We start from the raw sequence: 19,541 nt of genomic DNA, 5'->3' as shown, positions 1-19,541 counted from the left end.
CTACAGTCTCACCCACACCACATATTTAAAGTGCATTTATAGTATCTGAATAGCTATAGCCTCCCCCAAAGAATCTTGGTGACTGTAATTTACTCTTCACAGAGCTACAATTCCCAGCGCACTTAGCAAACTGCAATTCCCAGTTTGCTTTAAATGTATGGTATGCTTGGAATAGGAAAGAAAGTTACAGCATTGATGCGCAGGACACTTTCTGCTCTGTTCCAACAATTGTCCTTTAAACAGATGTCCTCTGACTGCAAGGGGGGAAAAATAGGTATAAATACAAAGGAGAATTTATGGGTGCCAAGATCCAAGCCTGGGCCACATTCTCTTTGGTGAGAGAACTCCAGCAGAGATTTACAATCACAAAATATACAGCAAAGCAAAGCATGGAAATATAGGCTGTTAGAACCTTCAAATATGCCCTTGTCAGTTCCAAAACTTTCCTCATCTCCCAGAATAGGAAAAACACCACACGTTTGGTAAGATAAAAATAGTTTCCTTACAAATGCTTCAAAGGTCAGTTTCATGTGCTTTTCCACACACCAATCAGAAAAGCTGCATAAGCAGTAAAACTTGACTTTATTACAAAGCAGTGGAAATCCCTAATTATTGCTATAGGAACTCAAGAGTGGCTTGTGACAGCCATGTGGTCTGAGCTTGGAGCAACCAGTTCAGACGTCCTCACACATTGAGCTTCTCTGGTAGTCTGAGGGGAACGAAGGCTTGATTATCTAGTCCCTCAAGATGAGCTAAGCCTGGCATGACAGCTTATTCTATAGTTTTAACCCCTTTGTGCATTAATTAAGCTTAAGCATGTTGATTATATGAAGCTGGTTATCCTACAGTCAGAAGGGGCTAGAATCGCAAGGTCCTTTTAAAGGAATTCTAGATGCCGCCAAAAGGCACCAGCTGCTCCTGATATTGGCCACCACACTCCCTAGCAGTTGCAACCTTCTTTAGCTGTGCCAGTTTCAGACCCTGGCTTGGAATGGCTTCTGCCTTCCTGAATATCTGTCCCTGTGCTCCACCCTGCTGGGGCTCAGGCCTCAACTTCCGTTGTGCTGAGCTGCCTCTGGTCAGCGGCCAGCCGCACTTGTGAGTTTGGTTCTAGCATGATACAGCATTGGGAAGGGCCACAGCTTAGTGGCAGAACATCTGCTTTGCTCTCCGAAGGTCCCAGGTTCGATCCCTGGCGTCTCCAGGTAACTCTGGGAGACGCCAGGTAACTTTGCCTAAAACTCTGGAGAGCCACTGACTGTCAGTGTAGACAATAATAAAGTAGACGGACCACTGGCCTGATAGCTCAGTTGGTTAGAGTGTGGTGCTGATGAAGCCTAGATCGCAAGTTCGATGCTACATACTGTTCCATTGCAGAGGGTCGGACTAGATCAGGCATAGGCAAACTCGGTCCTCCATATGTTTTGGGACTACAACTTCCATCATCCCTGACCACTGGTCCTGTTAGCTAGGGATGATGGGAGTTGTAGTTCCAAAACATCTGGAGGGCCGAGTTTGCCTATGCCTGGACTAGATGATCCGCAAAGCCCCTTCCAACTCAACAATTCTATGATTCAGTATAAGTCAGCTTCCTATGTTCCTATGCTGTGAAACCTAAATCTTCCTAGTCTTGCATTTCCTTTTCTTTTACACAGGATTTCAGAGAAGCAGGTGATAAGGCTAGAGGATCAGGGGCAAAATTTAAGAGGGGAATAGGCAAACAAACAGCAGCAATCCATCAGAGACAATCAACTCTTTTGCACAGTCACTACTCACCGCTCTTGTTACCGAGAGGAATCTGTCATAGCTAATCAGCACAATGTTGAAGACCGACGTGGTGCACAGCAGATAATCAACCACCAGCCAGAGCTTGCAAAAGCTTCTTCCGAAAGTCCACCTGCCAGTTAGCACGTAGGGCACATAAAGTGGAATGCAAAAGGCACCTGAAATGAGAGAGTTCATTTTATGTTTCCTTTGGACCACATCAACAAGGCCAAGAAGGGAGTTGTGTCATCTGGGCGGCTCAGGACCTCCATACACACTGCCCGGGCTTGTGCTATTGCACCAGTTTCACTTCACCTCCAGAGGTGCACTCCATTGTCTCTCGAGACAGACGGACACCAACAACAGCTTTGTGTTCCTCTTCTGCATTCTGGCCTCACGAACAGGGCACTGACTGTGTACAGCTCAAAGTGTATGTATTGTACAACACGAACTTCCACTGCCTGCTGCCTGTCTCACCAATCAGATTCTTAACCCTTCCATGAGTTGCTGCGATATTACAAATGTTGATTGGGATGGATCAGTCACAAACTGTTGACCGTCTCCAAAACTGCTGTTAGGAAAGTGGATGCTCGTTTGCAGCAGAGAGGGAAATGCATAGAGAGTTTAGAGAACGATGTGCAGTCGTACTATTTGGGGGCAGGAGTTGATGGCTACGGAAGAAAGATAAGACTGTCTCAAGAATTAGGAGGTTACAGAAGATCATCATCAAGGGACTAGGGACCAGAGAGTCTATGTATTTGTGGCAGCATTAAAAATAATAGCAGCAGCAGCAGCAGGAGGAGGAGGAGGAGGAGGAGGAACAGCTACTACTGATTACAAATTTCCCATTTCACAGAATACCGATACATAAAACCATTGAGCTGGAAGGGATGAAAGGCAAGCGTCTTGCTAAATCTCATTCTAATTATTTCCACAGAGCCAGTGTGGTGTAGTGGTTAAGAGCGGTAGCAGTGGCGTAGCGTGGGGGGTGCAGGGGGGGCCAGCCGCACCGGGCGCAACATCTGGGGGTTAGGGTTAGGGGGCGCAAATCCACGGGTTAGGGGGCGCAAATTACTTGCCTTGCCCCGGGTGCTGACAACCCACGCTACGGCACTGAGCGGTAGTCTTGCAATCTGGGGAACCGGGTTCGCATCTCCGCTCCTCCACATGCAGCTGCTGGGTGACCTTGGGCCAGTCACACTTCTCTGAAGTCTCTCAGCCCCACTCACCTCACAGAGTGTTTGTTGTGGGGGAGGAAGGGAAAGGAGAATGTTAGCCGTTTTGAGACTCCTTAGGGTAGTGATAAAGTGGGATATCAAATCCAAACTCTTCTTCTTCTCTTCTTCCATACAGACTGAACCACAGAAAGCAAACAGCAGCATGCAGGCACCCATTATTTTGCCTGGCTCACTTGTGGGCAGAACTAATGAACAATTAGCAAACTGAACACAGGAGGAAACAACCTTTTACCAAACCAGACCATTGGTTCATCTAGCTCACAAATGCCAACTCTGAACAGGCAGCCACTTTCCAGGGTTTCAGGCAGCGGTCTTCACCAGATGCTGTGGATTGAATCTGACTATCTGAATGCAAAGCATGTGCTACACCACTGTGCGATAATCTCTGCTGAAATGTGCCGGTGCAGCAAGAACGAGAAATGAAGGTGAGTGGGGCACAGCTAAAAATACATTTGGAGTCGTCGCTTTGGGGAATAAGCCCAGGATTTTGTAACGGACTGGCGAGAAAAACTGTGTATAGCATTTGCTGGGCTATTCTTTGCACCCCCCCACCCCCTGCCACACAAGGTTTTCCCCCACTGCCTTTCTGTCTATTAATAGCCCTGTGCTATGGGACAGAGGGATGCGGGTGGCGCTGTGGGTTAAACCACAGAGCTTGGACTTGCCGATCAGAAGGTTGGCGGTTCAAATCCCCGCGACGGGGTGAGCTCCCGTTGCTCGGTCCCTGCTCCTGCCAACCTAGCAGTTCAAAGTCCAAGTGCAAGTAGATAAATAGGTACCACTCTGGTGGGAAGGTAAACGGTGTTTCCATTTCCTGCTCTGGTTCGCCAGAAGCGGCTTATTCATGCTGGCCACATGGACCGGAAGCTGTACACCGTCTCCCTCGGCCAATAAAGCGAGATGAGCGCCGCAACCCCAGAGTCAGCCACGACTGGACCTAATGGTCAGGGGTCCCTTTACCTTTACCTATGGGACAGGGATGGGACTAGAACAGACTCAGGCTGTGCAAAGCTGGTTATAGACCCAGGCCAGGTGGGAAATGTAGTCGTTTCACCAATCTTGGCCAAAGGGTCCCTCTTTGCCTCTACCAGGGAGACTTGCAGTAAAGGCAAAGGTACCCCTGACCATTAGGTCCAGTCGCGGACAACTCTGGGGCTGCTGTGCTCATCTCACTCTATAGGCCGAGGGAGCAGGGGTTTGTCCGCAGACAGCTTCTGGGTCATGTGGCCAGCATGGCTAAGCAAACCAGAGCAGCGCACGGAAATGCCGTTTACGTTCCCGAAAGAGTGGTACCTATTTATCTACTTGCACTTTGACATGCTTTTGAACTGCTAGGTGGGCAGGAGCTGGGACTGAACAACAGGAGCTCACCCTGTCACTGGGATTTGAACCCCGACCTTCTGATCGGCAAGCCCTAGGATCTGTGGTTTAGACCACAGCGCCAGCACCCCTAAAATCATAAACCCATGCCAATTGGCCCACCTACCTTCCACTCACAGGAGTCAACTCCCAGGGGCCCAGGTCCCTTTGGCCACCCCCAATAAAATATTTGAGAGGGCTGGGCTCCCCCAAAGTGGGTGCACATTGTCATTCAAATTGTGTGCATGTGCCGTGTCATGTGATCGATGATGAGGGGCTGGGCTTACCTGCCCCCCACAATATTTTAGTCAAGTTGGCACCCCTGCCCCCACTCCTGTTCTGGCCTGATCAGGCTGACTGCTTTTCTTCACAGCATGGCGAACATAGCCATTCTGCAATGGGAAGACAGTGATTTCCTATTCTTCATCACTTTCGTTTAGGGCACCTCCAGATTGCAGCTGTATTCTGCAACATGTTCTTGACACAATAACAGCGCATTACTAGTAGGTTTATTCCGCTTCAGTTTGTTATGTGATGCTCCCCCAATACTTCTACATTATTGCTGTTTGGATGGGCTATAGAGCAATGACTATGGTTTTCCCAGTAGTGATGTATGGAAGTGAGAGCTGGACCATATTGGCACAGTGAGAGCTGGACCAATTTATGCTTTTGAATTATGGTGCTGGAGGAGACTCTTGGGAGTCCCATGGACTGCAAGAAGATCAGACCTATCCATTCTGAAGGAAATCAGCCCTGAGTGCTCACTAGAAGGACAGATCCTGAAGCTGAGGCTCCAATACTTTGGCCACCTCATGAGAAGAGGAGACTCCCTGGAAAAGACCCTGATGTTGGGAAAGATGGAGGACACAAGGAGAAGGGGACGACAGAGGACGAGATGGTTGGATAGTGTTCTCGAAGCTACCAGCATGAGTTTGACCAAACTGCGGGAGGCAGTGGAAGACAGGAGTGCCTGGCGTGCTCTGGTTCATGGGGTCACGAAGAGTCGGACACAACTAAACGACTAAACAACAACAACAACAATAGAGCAATGAAACCGAACCAGAACATTCGTGATATAAAATGTTGCAGGAATTCAGCAGGAAGTTACAGGATAGGCACTGATTGGAAATGAAGCAATGTGACCACTCTAAAACTTTTGCAGGCTATAGCATAATGAGCATTATTTCACGACATGTCTCAAGGCGCCATTACTTTCTCAACCTTGGTACAAATTGGTTTGGGGAATAGGCCTCATCCCAAAAAGCCCATCTAGACTTTTAAAAAGGGCCAGCAAGACAAACAATATGTACTGTGCCAATCTCACAGTTTATAGTATAAATAATTTGAAAAGTCACAAGACACACTCATTCCAATGCAACGTTTATAAGCCAATACATAAATAACGAGAGCAATTAATGGGTAGTTATGTACGGTCAGAAGCCTAATTATAACTGAATCAATTAATAAGTCAATCATGTTGTGATCTTAACAACAAAGCAAAAGCCAAACCGTTTTGCCAGGAAAATTGTATCAATTCCCCGTGTTTGTTCCAGTTTTTAATGTTAATTATGTAACTGATATTTTGGAATGTTATTAATTTCATCTCTTCAAGAGAAATTATTACACTCTTGCTACATGCTGATAAGATTCTATGTATCCTGTGGAGTCCAAAAGGTGTTAAGGTATTATTGTCCAACACAGGCAAATACTGCAGTAAAGAGTACTTCAGATTATAGGCTGCAATCCAGATATACCTGAAGGAACGTCTCCACCCCCTTCTTTCAGTCCAGACACTGAGGTCCATTTCCGAGGGCCTTCTGGTGGTTCCCTCCCTGCAAGAAGTAAGGTTACAGGGAACCAGGCAGAGGGCCTTCTCGGTAGTGGCACCTGCCCTGTGGAATGCCCTCCCATCAGAGGTCAAAGAAATAAACAATTATCTGAGTTTTAGAAGACATCTGAAGGCAGCCCATTAATTTAGGGAAGTTTTTAATGTTTGATGTTTTATTGTGCTTTTAATTCTGATGGGAGAGTGGCTGGGGAAACCCAGCCAGATGAGTGGGTTGTTGTTGTTGTTGTTGTTGTTGTTGTTGTTGTTGTTGTTGTTGTTGTTGTTGTTGTTATTATTATTATTATTACCCATAACTGGGTGAGGTCCCATTGTTTTCACAGGAACTTACATTGTTCAGTGGGGCTTCTTCCCAGTGAGTGTACATATTGAGAGCATACCCTCAAGTGTACAAATTCAGTGGCATGTACTTTTGAGTCAGTTATGCCTAACTTTGGTTGGATTGGAGTCATGCCAATAGTACATATGAACAGAAGCCAGAAGGAAAACTGATAAGACAAGTTCCTAGCTTTTCTTGGGAACCACCGTTTTAAATATTGCGTGCAGATCATTCATCTTGCTGACAAAGCAGCCGCAGCCACAGCAAGAATAAGACAAGTTTTCAGCTTTTCTTAGGAGCTACCATTATAAATGGTGTGTGTGCAGATCATTCATATTGCTGATAAGATTAAAGAAGCAGCAGCAATAATTAGTGCATTCACCAATCAATAGGGGGTCAAATTAGTGTCTCCAACCATTACAGAGGCACAGGCGTGGAGCTGTGACAAAAGGAACTTATGGTTGAGGCTGACAAAAAAATTATTTTTTAAAAAGCTGCAGATATTCCAAATGTTACCTTTGGAGATCTAGTGAGAATAGAAGCTGTGCTTTCTTCCTAAGAAGTACAATGGGTGGTGGTGGTGTGGGGTGGGGATATGGAGCATATATGCAAATGCTTGACAACCTTGGCTTTATGCAAGAAACATTGCTTTATTAAAGATTTGTAGTATGAAAGGTTTTAGCTCATTGTTAAAGCGAATCTCTCTCTCTTCGGAGAGCCCTCCTGCCTGGGACCCAGAGCCCATCTAAAACAGCATTCTGTTTCCATAGCCAGCCAGATGCTTCTACAAAGCCCCACTAGCAGGGATGAAAAACATAACTAATCATTTGATTCAGCAATACATTTGAGATAGAGTTCTCAGAAATATATCGCCTTGATATTACCTTTAAAGGGCTTCTTGTGTATCCTGTACTCTGGGAACTTCAAGCTGAGTAAGGACTGCAAAGGATATAGCAGTTCTCTCTCTCTCTCTCTCTCTCTCTCTCTCTCTCTCTCTCTCTCTCTCTCACACACACACACACACACACACACACACACAATGTTGTGCCCTCCAAACGCCTTGGACTACAACTCCTATCATCCTAAAAAGGTAAAAGGACCCCTGACCATTAGGTCCAGTCGTGGCTGACTGTGGGGTTGCAGCGCTTATCTCACTTTATTGGCCGAGGGAGCCGGCGTACAGCTTCCGGGTCATGTATCCAGCATGACTAGAAAGTATCCCTTAGTAATTAGCTGGGACCAAGCTATTTAGCAATTATTTTGATTAACAACCAATACTTCGGATTGAGGCTGAAGCCTAGTTCACAGCCAGTGCAGTCATCAAAGAGCTGACTGAATCTGCCTGTGTTTTTATACCCTGGTGGAAGATGAGCTACTGCCAACTTCATTTTCTTATCCATCTTCAAAGAGAGCCCCACACAGAGTATACTGTCTTGAAGTATGCCCAGATTATACCTTGAAGTTACATAGACGACTCCTGCTAAATCCCCTTCTATCATCATAAATTAATTCTTGTTGCTGCTGATCTTGCTTCTTATCCCTTCCACTGTTTTACAGGAGTGGAGATCATCAGGCCAGGAGAGCAAATGTGGCCCTCTGCCTGGCCCTTGTCATCCCAGCCGAACAAGTCTCTGAAGGAAGAGGGGCACAAAGCAAGGCCTCATGATAGAAGTAGTGGGTGGGCAGGCTGATAAGGGCATACACAGTCCTTCAGAGAGCCTGGCCCCAACTGATACAGTCATACCTTGGAAGCAAAACACCTTGACACTCGAACGTTTTGGCTTCCAACCCAGCAAACCCGGAAGTGAGTGTTCCTGTTTGCAAACGTTCTTTTGGAACCTGAACGTCCAGCATGGCTTCCAATTGGCTGCAGGATTATTCCTGCAGCCAATCGGAAGCTGCACCTTGGTTTCTGAGCGTTTTGGAAGTCGAACGGACTTCCAGAACAGATTCCATTCAGCTTCCAAGGTACAATTGTACAGTGGTGCCCCGCAAGATGAATGCCTCGCAAGACGGAAAACTCGCTAGACGAAAGAGTTTTCCATTTTGGAGATGCTTCGCAAAACGAATTTCCTATGGGCTTGCTTCGCAAGACGACAATGTCTTGCGAGTTCCTGCTGGTTTCCCCCCTCCCCCCCTTTCTAAGCCGCTAAGCTGCTTATCAGCTGATCCGATCAGCAGATAAGACGCTAAAAGCCACTAAAAGCCGCTAAAAGCCACTAAAAGCCGCTAAAAGCCGCTAATAGCGCTAATCCGCTAATCCGTCAATGGGCTTGCTTCGCAAGACGAAAAAACCGCTAGACGAAGAGAATCACAGAACGGATTCTTTTCGTCTTGCAAGGCACCACTGTATATTGAATTGTGCCTGGAAAAGAACTGGAAGTCAATACAAGTCGCGTTAAATCAAAGCAGTGTGTTCTGCAAAGGCTAACCCAAGTAACACTCTGCTGAAATTTGTCTACATTCTCACGGGCAGCCCCATATAGAATGCATTACATTCATTTAATCTGGACATGTCCAAGCAGGCCTGTATCATTGTGGCCAGGTCTGCCTTCTTCAGGAAAGAGCACAGCTGGTGAAACTGTGCAAAGACACTGCTTGCCACAGCAGTTACCTGAATATACCTGGAAATATACCAGATAGGTGAGCACCTTCAAGCTATGAGCCTGTTCCTTTAAGAGAAGTGAAGCACCATCTAGAACAGGCTACAAACCTAAACATGTACAGCCTGGGTTCCAGATACCTTAAGGCAGAGCTTTCCGAACTTTTCATGTTGGTGACACCCTTTTTAGACATGTGCCATTTCATGACACAATAATTCAGTTTTACTAGCAAACCGGAGCTTAAACTAACCCCTTTCCAACCCCAGGAGGAGTGCAGGGAGCATTTGTGTGACACTCCTATACACTGCAGCCGACACACTAATATGCCATGACACCCAGTTTGGAAAGCTGTGCCTTAAAGACTGCCTAAAACCTATTATCTCAGTTCAATCACCAAGATAATCTGGAGGAACACTATTAAAAACATAGGTTGGCATTCAAGTAATTTTGATTGAGAGTAGACCCATTGAAATGAATGAACGTGACTAAGTTAGATCCATTAATTTCAGTGGATCTACTCTGAGTAAAACTTAGTTGGATACTGCCTGTAAGAACAGGAGGAATGAGACTTCCGGGTTGGCGCCTCTGGCAATGGCGGATTCCCTCCGATCGGGAGGAATCCGCTCCGTGGAAAACAGGGTCTGAACCGCCACGGCGAGGCGGAGACCCATCAAAAACCACAGGCGGGAGAAGCCTGTGGACGTGGGATTCGGCTGGCACCTTTGCACCCCCATACTTGCGGGGAAACCCAGTTTCGGGGATCCGGAGAGACGTGGGGTGAGTGGCGCGGTGCTTTGAATCGACTGCTTCTTTCACGGAGTGAAGCCGCATTGCTGTTGCCGGAGAGCGCTGACTTTTTCCTGTGGACAATTGGATTTTAAATAACTGCCCATGAGTAGAACGGAAAATTGGATTAAGAAATTTCTTTTAATTTGGCACTGAAGCGGGAAAGTCTAAACAGGAAGTCCGCCTTCCGCTTTTGTAGATAGATTGAAGCAAAGACACGGCAAGCTAGAGTTTAGAAAGTCATCTGTAAAGGATCAAATTTTCATCATTTAAAATTACTGAACCCCCCTTGGAAGCAGGAGAAGAGGGGGAAACTTTTTTTAGACTGTTTAAACCTGCAGAAGAGAGAGTAAAGAAAAGCAATTTTCCATAGTCTTGAACCTGGGAGCGGGGTGTCAGGACAGACATTCTCGGGAAGTTCATTGACTATAGACAAACGTTTTTGACAGATAGTTAAAAGAAGAGAAACATATTGATTCCATTGTTCCCCTTCGCATTTAAAAGGAACAAAATATTGACAAAATATCTGAAAAAGGAAACTTTGTTGTTAGATCTGCTTAAAAAAAAAGAAAAGAGATGGATACAAATAGAAACTTTTTCCCCTAGAGGGAGCTTGTGAAACTGTTATTAAATCTGAACTGGGGAGCTTTGCAGCTGCAATAGATTAAAATCGTGGGACCAGACTTTGACCTTGAACAAGAATGTACTCGGAGGCTCTGGTGCTTGCCTTTTGCAAGACAAGTGCTCTATTGGAACAGTTACATGAGAAGATGGATTTGATGACTGTTGTGATCGGAAATTTTGGACAGGCAGTGGGTACCTATATAGAACCCACTCAGGAATTAATCCAGGAGTGTGCTCTGACAGATCAGATGAGGGAGGAGGTGGTTGCTGGACCTCGGGAGGCAGAGATGGAGGGAACTGTGGCCCAGCAGGAACATGAGTTGTTGGATTTGACGAATGAACCTGGAAAAAGCCAGATTTGGAGAGATAGAGTTCTGTTTGGCTTGGAGATGGGGGGCTGGATAGACCCCTCTATGCAGGGATGTTTTGACTTTTCAAGTCTGGCTTTGGGCTGGGGGGAGCTCGGAGTTGTGGGGGCCCTTAACTTTGGAGGGACCTTGAAACATGCTTTTAAATACCACATGGAGTTCAGTGTTGACTATGGAAAAGGGGCTGATTTGTCGAGAAGGGACAAAAATATTGTCAAGTTGGAGTCTCCCCGAGTGAAAGGAGCAGAAGACAAAGTAAAGTACAGGCATAAATATGAAGAAGACCTGCGGAAGGGACATGGAAGAGAGTTAAGAGCCTCGGACATAAGGTTACCAGGCTGATGGACTAGATGGATGGGATAGAAAGGACTGACAAAACCCGAGACCAGGAGGAAGAGACGATGGATGAAGATTGGAAAAAAGTTTCAAAAAAATTATTTAGAAAAGTTTTGTAAAATTAATGAGTATTAGAAAAATGTTGGAACGAAATTATTTGGCTTTAGCAGAAATGTTAAAAAGAATCATGTAAGAATATGTTATGGTTAAGAGAATTTGGTATAAATAACATTTAAGTTTTAAGTTTTAGGGTTTTTATGGTAAGACAAGGTTAAAATAGATTAAGGTAATTTAATGACAGAATATTATGAAAGATGGAAAGGATTTGCTGAGATAATTAACAACTAGAATCCAAAAAAGGGAGGTGCGAGGAGGTCGATGAAATAAGGTAATGACAGTTAAGGATTTGGGAATATTGGATATGTTTTTAAATTTTTTGTTTATTTTTGCTTTTTGCTTTTGATGTATTGTGTGTTTTGTTTTTTCTTTTTGACTTTGATTTTTATTGATTTGTATTGTTTAATTGTTACCTGTTTTTTTCTTCTTTTTTTCTTTGTTTCTTTGTAATCTTAAAATTCTCAATAAATATCATTAAAAAAAAAAAGAACAGGAGGAATGTTCTGCTGGATCAGACCGATGACCCATCTACCCTGAACCCAATATCCTGTTCCCACAGTGGCCAGCCGTGCTATGTGAAGGCTGTAAGCAGTTCCTAAGTGCAATAGCATTCTACCCATTGGTGAGTCCAATAAAATGGTGTTCAGGGACATACTGCCTCTGGCAGTGCAAACGGAGTCCAGCTATCATGGCTAGTTGTGCCTCATGTCTCCAAAGCCTGACTAGCCTCAGCTAGAAGCTGGACTTTTTGTGTCGCCAGTCCCCATGCTATTGAATTCTATTCAGTGCTAGGCCTACCCAGCATTAGACCCCCTAATGCTAATGAACATGATTACCTTAGGTTCAGTCATTTTTAATGCATCAGTTGGCTTGCTCAGTTGGTTGGAGCATGGTGCTGATAACACCAAGGTTGCAGGTTCGCTTCCCGTAAGGGACAGCTGCATATTTCTGCATTGCAGGGAGTTGGACTAGAACGATCCTCAGGGTCCTTTCCAACACTATGATTTCACGATTCTATTCTAATGGGTGCACACAGATCACAGCTAGCAATGGATACAGCTCACAGGCTCGGATTGAACAAAACAGTTGCTCAGGCAGGAATCAGCGCAACAAGTCCTGCTAGTGCAATGGAGCTTCCCTCTCTTCATCCTGTGTGTCCTCTGCACAACTCAACTCAACTCAACTCAACTCAACTCAACTCAACTCAACTCAACTCGAGGGTCAGGAGAACCTCCAGAACAGCACGCAGGAAGGGGAGAAGGGAAGTAGTTCCATCTGGCAAGCTGAAACATTAGAGTTCATAGGTGCCAACTCCCTGGGGCCCTGGGTGCCCAAGCACCCACAAAATTCTTCATGATGGGGCAGGGCATCAACAAATTTCGTTGCTGGTCCTGGGCAACCACAATCGTGGTGCCAAGTTGGCACTCCTGTTAGAGTTGATGAAATGATCATAACAGCATGATGTTGAATTCCTCCCTATGGAATAGTCTTCCAGCAGAAATTTGGCTGGCACCCTCATGGCTAGTCTTGTTTCCTTGAGAACTTTATATATATATATATAATACCAAGAACTAACTCACCCCTTGCCTTTTCCTGTAAGAGCTATTACAGTCGTTAAGAGTCGTCAACAGGTTCATCTCAGCTATCTGCCAATCTCCCATTCCCACCACCCTTCTGAGTAATACCCCTCCCCACCTTCTCACTATATAGAAGGGTCTGGCAACTTCTGTTTCAGTGTATCTGAAGAAGTGTGCATGCACACGAAAGCTCATACCAAGAACTAACTTAGTTGGTCTTTAAGGTGCTACTGGAAGGAATTTTTTTATTTTGACTATGGCAGACCAACACGGCTACCTATTCATTTGCCCATGTTTGCAAAGCCATTTGCAAAAAGGAACAGTGGAAAGTTGGCAGACTTGAAAACTGCGTTTGCAAAAGGCTACGGATATTTAAGGATTAGAGTCCTACTTTCAAGGAGAAATGATAGCAATATTTTTTATTAATAATCCCCTGTGCTCCTAAATCACCCGAGTATGTCAGGACATTTTGCCAGGCAGGCACTTCTGGTCAGTCTCAGGAGCAACAAATGCTCAGGTAGCACCAGATTTGGAGAGAAAGAGCAGTGCTATCGGACACAAGCTTTTCTTATCTAAAACGAAGAGGAGAAAAAATGAGTGCCCTGTGAAAGATGTTGTATTGGATGAAGTTCTGCTACAATCAGGTCTATCAGTAAACACAAAGCTGGCTTGATATTTTCAAAGGAAAGTGTACACATAAAGTGATTTTTTAAAAACAAACAAAACAGGTAAAACCAGGAGCTTGTCTCTGGTGAGATGCATTGCTATGATGTTTCAAACTATTGTATTTCTAGTCTGCTCACTACACATCCAGCGACTTTTCCTATATGCAGTTAAATGGGACTGTCTTTGTATTAGGTAGACATGCCAATGGTAGCGGGCGGAGGACACTTTTGCTTAAAAAAGAGGAAATGCATGTTGATAACACCTCTATAGAGATAATAGGTGGAATCCATGCTCCAGCAATGCCCTTATTTGACTACTGCAGTGCATTATTCATTGAGTTGCTCTTGGAGACCAATCCAACACTTCAGTTGATTTATAACATGGGTCAGCAAACATTTTCAGCAGAGGGCCAGTCCACTGTCCCTCAGACCTTGTGGGGGGGGGCTGGACTATATTATAATAATAATAATTTATTATTTATACCCCGCCCACCTGGCTGAGTTTCCCCAGCCATTCTGGGCGGCTTCCAATCAAGTGTTAAAAACAATACAGCATTAAATATTAAAAACTTCCCTAAACAGGGGTGCCTTCAGATATCTTTTAAAAAGAAGATAGCTGCTTATTTCTTTCACATCTGAAGGGAGGGCGTTCCACAGGGCGGCTGCCACTACCGAGAAGGCCCTCTGTCTGGTTCCCTGTAACCTCACTTCTCGCAATGAGGGAACCGCCAGAAGGCCCTCGATGCTGGATCTCAGGGCTGAATGATGGGGTTGGAGACGCTCCTTCAGGTTTACAGGACCGAGGCCGTTTAGGGCTTTAAAGGTCAGCACCAGCACTTTGAATTATGCTCAGAAATGTACTGGGAGCCAATGCAGATCTCTCAGGACTGGTGTTATGTGGTCCCGGCGGCCACTCCCAGTCACCATTCTACTCATTCTACTCAAAAGCACACATTCTACTCATGTAAAAACATGCTTACTCCCGGACCATCTGCAGGCTGGATTTAGAAGACGATTGGGCCGGATCTGGCCCCCGGGCCTTAGTTTGCCTACCCATGGATTATAACATGGGAGTTAGATGGAAGGCTGCTCAAAACATTTCTCTCTAGTATTTAAGGGAGGGGGACACCCTTCATTCACTTTCATTCTGTAGCATCAAATATAACCTAAGACACATTTCTCTTGGGATTAATATATCTAAAGGATCACCCGCTCTGATGTGAACCTGCCCATTAATTTGGACCTGCATCAGAGACTCTTACTTTACCCCTGCCTTTGGGAAAAAGTGAGTTTTGGCCCGTGGTAGGGCCATTTCAGTAGTGTCACCCAAAGTTGTAGAATAATCTCTCAAGAACAGGCGCTTGGCAGCTACAATGTTGGCTTTCTTTTCCCTAGCTTTTAGTAGATGGTGGCTTTAATTTCAGTCTTAATGTTGTATTCCTGCATTTTTAAAGATACTGTTGTTATATGCTATTCTTTGCTGTTGGTTGCCTGAAAGGTTTTCCTGAAAAAGGGGATAAAAATGTGAAAGTAAAGATAGTTATTTTGGTTGTTGTTTTAACACACACATTCTTAAAATAAAGTGTGTGTGTGTGTGTGTGTGTGTGTGTGTGTGTGTTTGAATTTTGCTGACTCTCTCTGTCTACTCTGCAGCATGCAACTGAACTTCGAAATGGCACCTTGATTCCTATTTTCCCTCAAGGGGATTTGTGAAGCCGAGTTTGCACAGGGTTGCGGCCAAAACCAATTATTTACTTTGCCGTCTAACTCCAACAGCTGTTTTCACACATTATATACTTGCATGTGCACAGCAGTGACACAAGGAAAATGTTTTATGTGATTTAGGAATAGACGTGTGTGGATGGAAAATTCCGACAAATTCTTGAAGCAGTCCTGACGTTTCATGAAGTGAAAATAATGTTCCTGCTATGTAGAAACATAATCCTGTTTTTGTATCTGTTAACATCATACTCCGCAGTGCAAAAAAGAAAAAAAGGGGGGGGGAAAGGGTTAGGTTTATTGTTCTGGAGGGATAATCTCAGAGTTTATTTCTGCTTGCAAATCATTTGGCAAGGGACTAGTCCACCTTGTACCCTTTTGGAAATCATTTAATCCATATGTGTCCAGGGCAGCTGTTTACCAGCTCCATCTGGTACGTAGGCTGAGACCCTATCTGCCTGCGGACTGTCTCGCCAGAGTGGTGCATGCTCTGGTTATCTCCCGCTTGGACTACTGCAATGCGCTCTACGTGGGGCTACCTTTGAAGGTGACGCGGAAACTACAACTAATCCAGAATGCGGCAGCTAGACTGGTGACTGGGAGCGGCCGCCGAGACCATATAACACCGGTCTTGAAAGACCTGCATTGGCTCCCAGTACGTTTCCGAGCACAATTCAAAGTGTTGGTGCTGACCTTTAAAGCCCTAAACGGCCTCGGTCCAGTATACCTGAAGGAGCGTCTCCACCCCCATCAGTCTGCCCGGACGCTGAGGTCCAGCGCCGAGGGCCTTCTGGCGGTTCCCTCACTGCGAGAAGCAAAGCTACAGGGAACCAGGCAGAGGGCCTTCTCGGTAGTGGCGCCCGCCCTGTGGAACGCCCTTCCAGCAGATGTCAAAGCGATAAACAACTATCTGACATTCAGGAGACATCTTAAGGCAGCCCTGTTCAGGGAAGTTTTTAACGTGTGACATTTTACTGTATTTTTGGTTTTTATGGAAGCCGCCCAGAGTGGCTGGGGAGGCCCAGCCAGATGGGCGGGGTATAAATAATAAATTATTATTATTATTATTATTATTATATTGGCACATCATCTACCTAGTCTGGCATCAGTAGGAAATCTACACTGACATCCACTTTGCTTAATCCCCCTTGCCCCCAGGCTGCCTGGCATATCCATCAATTTGCATTTCAGAGGTTTTGCATCTAGAGAATGATCACAGCCATATGGAACTGTGCCTCAACGCCCAGAAAGATTCCCCTTTGCTCTTAGCCACTGTAAGGTGAAATCCAGGATTTGACCCCCCCAAAAAACTGGAGAGATGAGTGCTGTTGGAGGACAGATATTACTCTTTGTTGGCAAAAGGGGGTGATACATGGTCAACTAACATCTGGAAATACTGGAAGTCACCCCAGGAATGAGTCACAATATTGGGTTGACTGTCAAGGATACCTGCATAATTTCATCAGCCATCTGTAGAATTATATATCCAGTCTACCAGTATCTTCATTTTCTGTAAGATGACCATGCCTGCCCCCATTCCCTGAAAAACGAGCCCACAAAAGTTAACATCCCTGCTCCTCTGGAAACAGTAGTCCCCGCTGAGATTTTGTTCTGAGCAGTATTGATAGATACATAGATAGAGGTCTGAGTAAGGGAAGCCATGGTAACAGGTAGTCAACAGCACCCAACAAGTAAACCACTATGCGAGGAAGCAGCTACGGTACCTCTCTGAAGCTGGATGCTGTCCATGTGTGCCTGTCCTTGGGAACCTACGCTTTAAGGGTAGAGAAAGGGGAATCCTTTGTACTTAGAGAAAAATAGGAGTAGCCCAGAGTGATTTGTGCTTTATCCTCACAAAAACTGGCAGGGCCCAGGAGCTGTGTGTGCACACAAAACAGGTACAAACCTCCAGTCATCCATGGCTGGAAGTCTGATGTGCTGAATGAAAGCAAGTAGTTTATGGCATGCTTCTCTACAGCACAGAGGGACATAAGAAGGCGGCTTAGACTGGGTCAGACCAATGGTCTATCCATCTCAGTATTGTCTACACTGGCCGGCAGTGGCTCTCAATGGTTTCAGGCAAGACTAGTCTTTTGCAGCAGCACCTGGGGACTGAACCCGGGACCTTCTGCTACACCCTTCCTGGAGCATAAGGTGGGAGGGAATTGGGAATTGGGAAGTTACATGGTCTGTGGTGCATATCCTCTGAGCCCTGGTTCCCCTCCATGGCTCCTTTGAATCCAATCCACACCTTAGGACCCCTTCTATGGCAGTGGTTGACCCCTCCCAATGTATTCATGGGTGATTAATTTTCAATGTAAATTTAATACGTTCTCGGGCATACATACAGGTACATTTGATATTCTTGGAAGTGCCATCTGCAACACAGTGAATCCAAAGTTTTTGAACCTAAGCAGATCCCCCTTACTTGGAAACGAGTCCCCTTGATCTCAGATAGGGCTACCTTTATGTCATTTCATGGGATTTTGTACCAAAAACAATGCTACAATAGTCTTAGTTCCAAGCAACAGGGCAGACATCAGTTATGAAAGGGAGAAAAAGTGTCATTTTTCTACGCAGTGGTTCCACAGTGGAAAGAAAACATTAGTTATATAAAACTGGCTTGATAACCAGAGTAGTTCTTAACCCTGCCCACCTTTTGTCGTTACATATAGTTGCATTTGACTCTCTGCTGTTTGAAATGCTTTAGCCTGGGAAAATTACTTCCTGGCTCTAAATGGCATAAACAGACGAGTTAATCTTTCTAAGAACAATCTTTAACAACTTGAAATTGTGCCCCAATGGGAGGGGGACAGGCGAAAGTCTCCCTTAGGCCCCCTTTCCCCTCTAATTCCTCCTGAGAAGCGATCTACAGAATAAAGCTAAGCGTCTTCTCCACGGCAACCTGCCCAGACCTTCACCGCGCCATCCCTTTTCCTAATGGGGTTAGACGAGCGTACGAAAGTATGAGCCACGGAGGAAGAGAGGTGAAGCCGAGGTGTGGTACTTTACCTACTAGGAAATCGGAGATGGCCAGGTTCAGAAGGAAGTAATTGTTTTGCGTCCTCAGACTGGAGTCCACCACAAAAGCCAGCATCACCAAGGCATTGCCAACGACCGTAGCCACGATCAACAAAGCCATGAGGACGGCCAGGACGATGGTCCACATGGTGGAGAAGCGCCCGGAGAGCTGGTCCCCAGCGGCCTTCTCCTGGCTCCCGGAGCCATTCAGGGGCAAAGCCACCGAGGAGCTGTCCATTTCAGCACCACGCGTTTCAGCGGCTCAGGCTGCGGGTGGGAACTGTCCGAGCCACCTCCAGCCGGGAGCGGGACGGCACACCTGCTGCCGGGGCTTGGCTCCTGCCGGGCAGACTCAACGACAACTGCCCCTGCATTGTAGACCCACACCCAGCACCCCACAAGTCTCAGCAGCACCCCGAAAGATGACTCGACCCTATCCCACCAGCGGTTCGTTTCCTAAAGAGCTCTCGTGGAGATGATAAAACACAGAGATTCTGTTCCTTCGGTCTTGTGGTCTCCAGTTCTTTCCCCCGGTGGGGAGGCGGGTCCTTTTTCTTTTCCTCTCTGCCTCTGCTTTCTTCTTGCTGCGTTTTTATTTCCCTGAGAGGCAGAACCACGAAGGGAGAGTAAGTGAGAAGAACTCTGCTGGATTTGGGGCTGCAGGTTCTCGCGCAGCGTGCGAAGGGTCTGGCTAGCCTTTGGGCGAAAGCGGAGCTTTGCCTCCGAAAGGTGGAGCCAAGCATCTAACCCTGGAGCTGGATGTGAGTCCGAGCAGGAGCAGCTCCTCTGTGGACAGTTCCATGCTGGACAGCCATTGGCTAGCAGCCTCAAGAAACCTGCAAGCCGCTCGTCTCACTTGCCGCTTGCTTTCTTGTTTCTGCCTTTAAGACGCCGTTTTGTAAAATCCACACACGGGTCGAAATACAATTAGCCCAGCCAACGAGGCAGCACTGTTGACTTTGGGACAATTAGCGAAGACTGCATGAATAATCAATATGTCTACGTTTGCAAGATTTCCTAGGCAAATCTCTCTCTCACACACACTGTGTGTGTGGTAGAGAGAGATTTCTGTCGAAGAAAAGTAAAATAACGAGTGCTACAGGTATGCGTTACGATCGCCAGCTACTTTTTATTTATTTATATGGCATGTAATCTGCCAAATTCATTACAAACGTCATTGCATGCGACTTTACAGCATC

General features: G+C 45.8%; 1 protein-coding gene across 1 annotated transcript in view; it reads right to left on the bottom strand.

Moving 5' to 3' along the window:
- The window catches only part of HRH3 (histamine receptor H3), a 28,933-nt gene extending 9,673 nt beyond the window's left edge, over window positions 1-19,260 (bottom strand). The window contains exons 1-2 of the mRNA XM_081196478.1: window positions 18,334-19,260; window positions 1,777-1,943 (exon numbers count right to left, since the gene is read on the bottom strand). Of these exons, the coding sequence (XP_081052604.1) occupies window positions 1,777-1,943; window positions 18,334-18,580 (414 nt within the window). The 5' untranslated portion in view covers window positions 18,581-19,260. The remainder of the gene's footprint in view (window positions 1-1,776; window positions 1,944-18,333) is intronic.
- Window positions 19,261-19,541: the final 281 nt, after the last annotated feature.

This window comes from Podarcis bocagei (genome assembly GCF_964188305.1).
Source record: "Podarcis bocagei genome assembly, chromosome: 5".
Lineage (NCBI taxonomy): Eukaryota > Metazoa > Chordata > Lepidosauria > Squamata > Lacertidae > Podarcis > Podarcis bocagei.
This window is presented reverse-complemented; position numbering and strand designations above follow the sequence as displayed.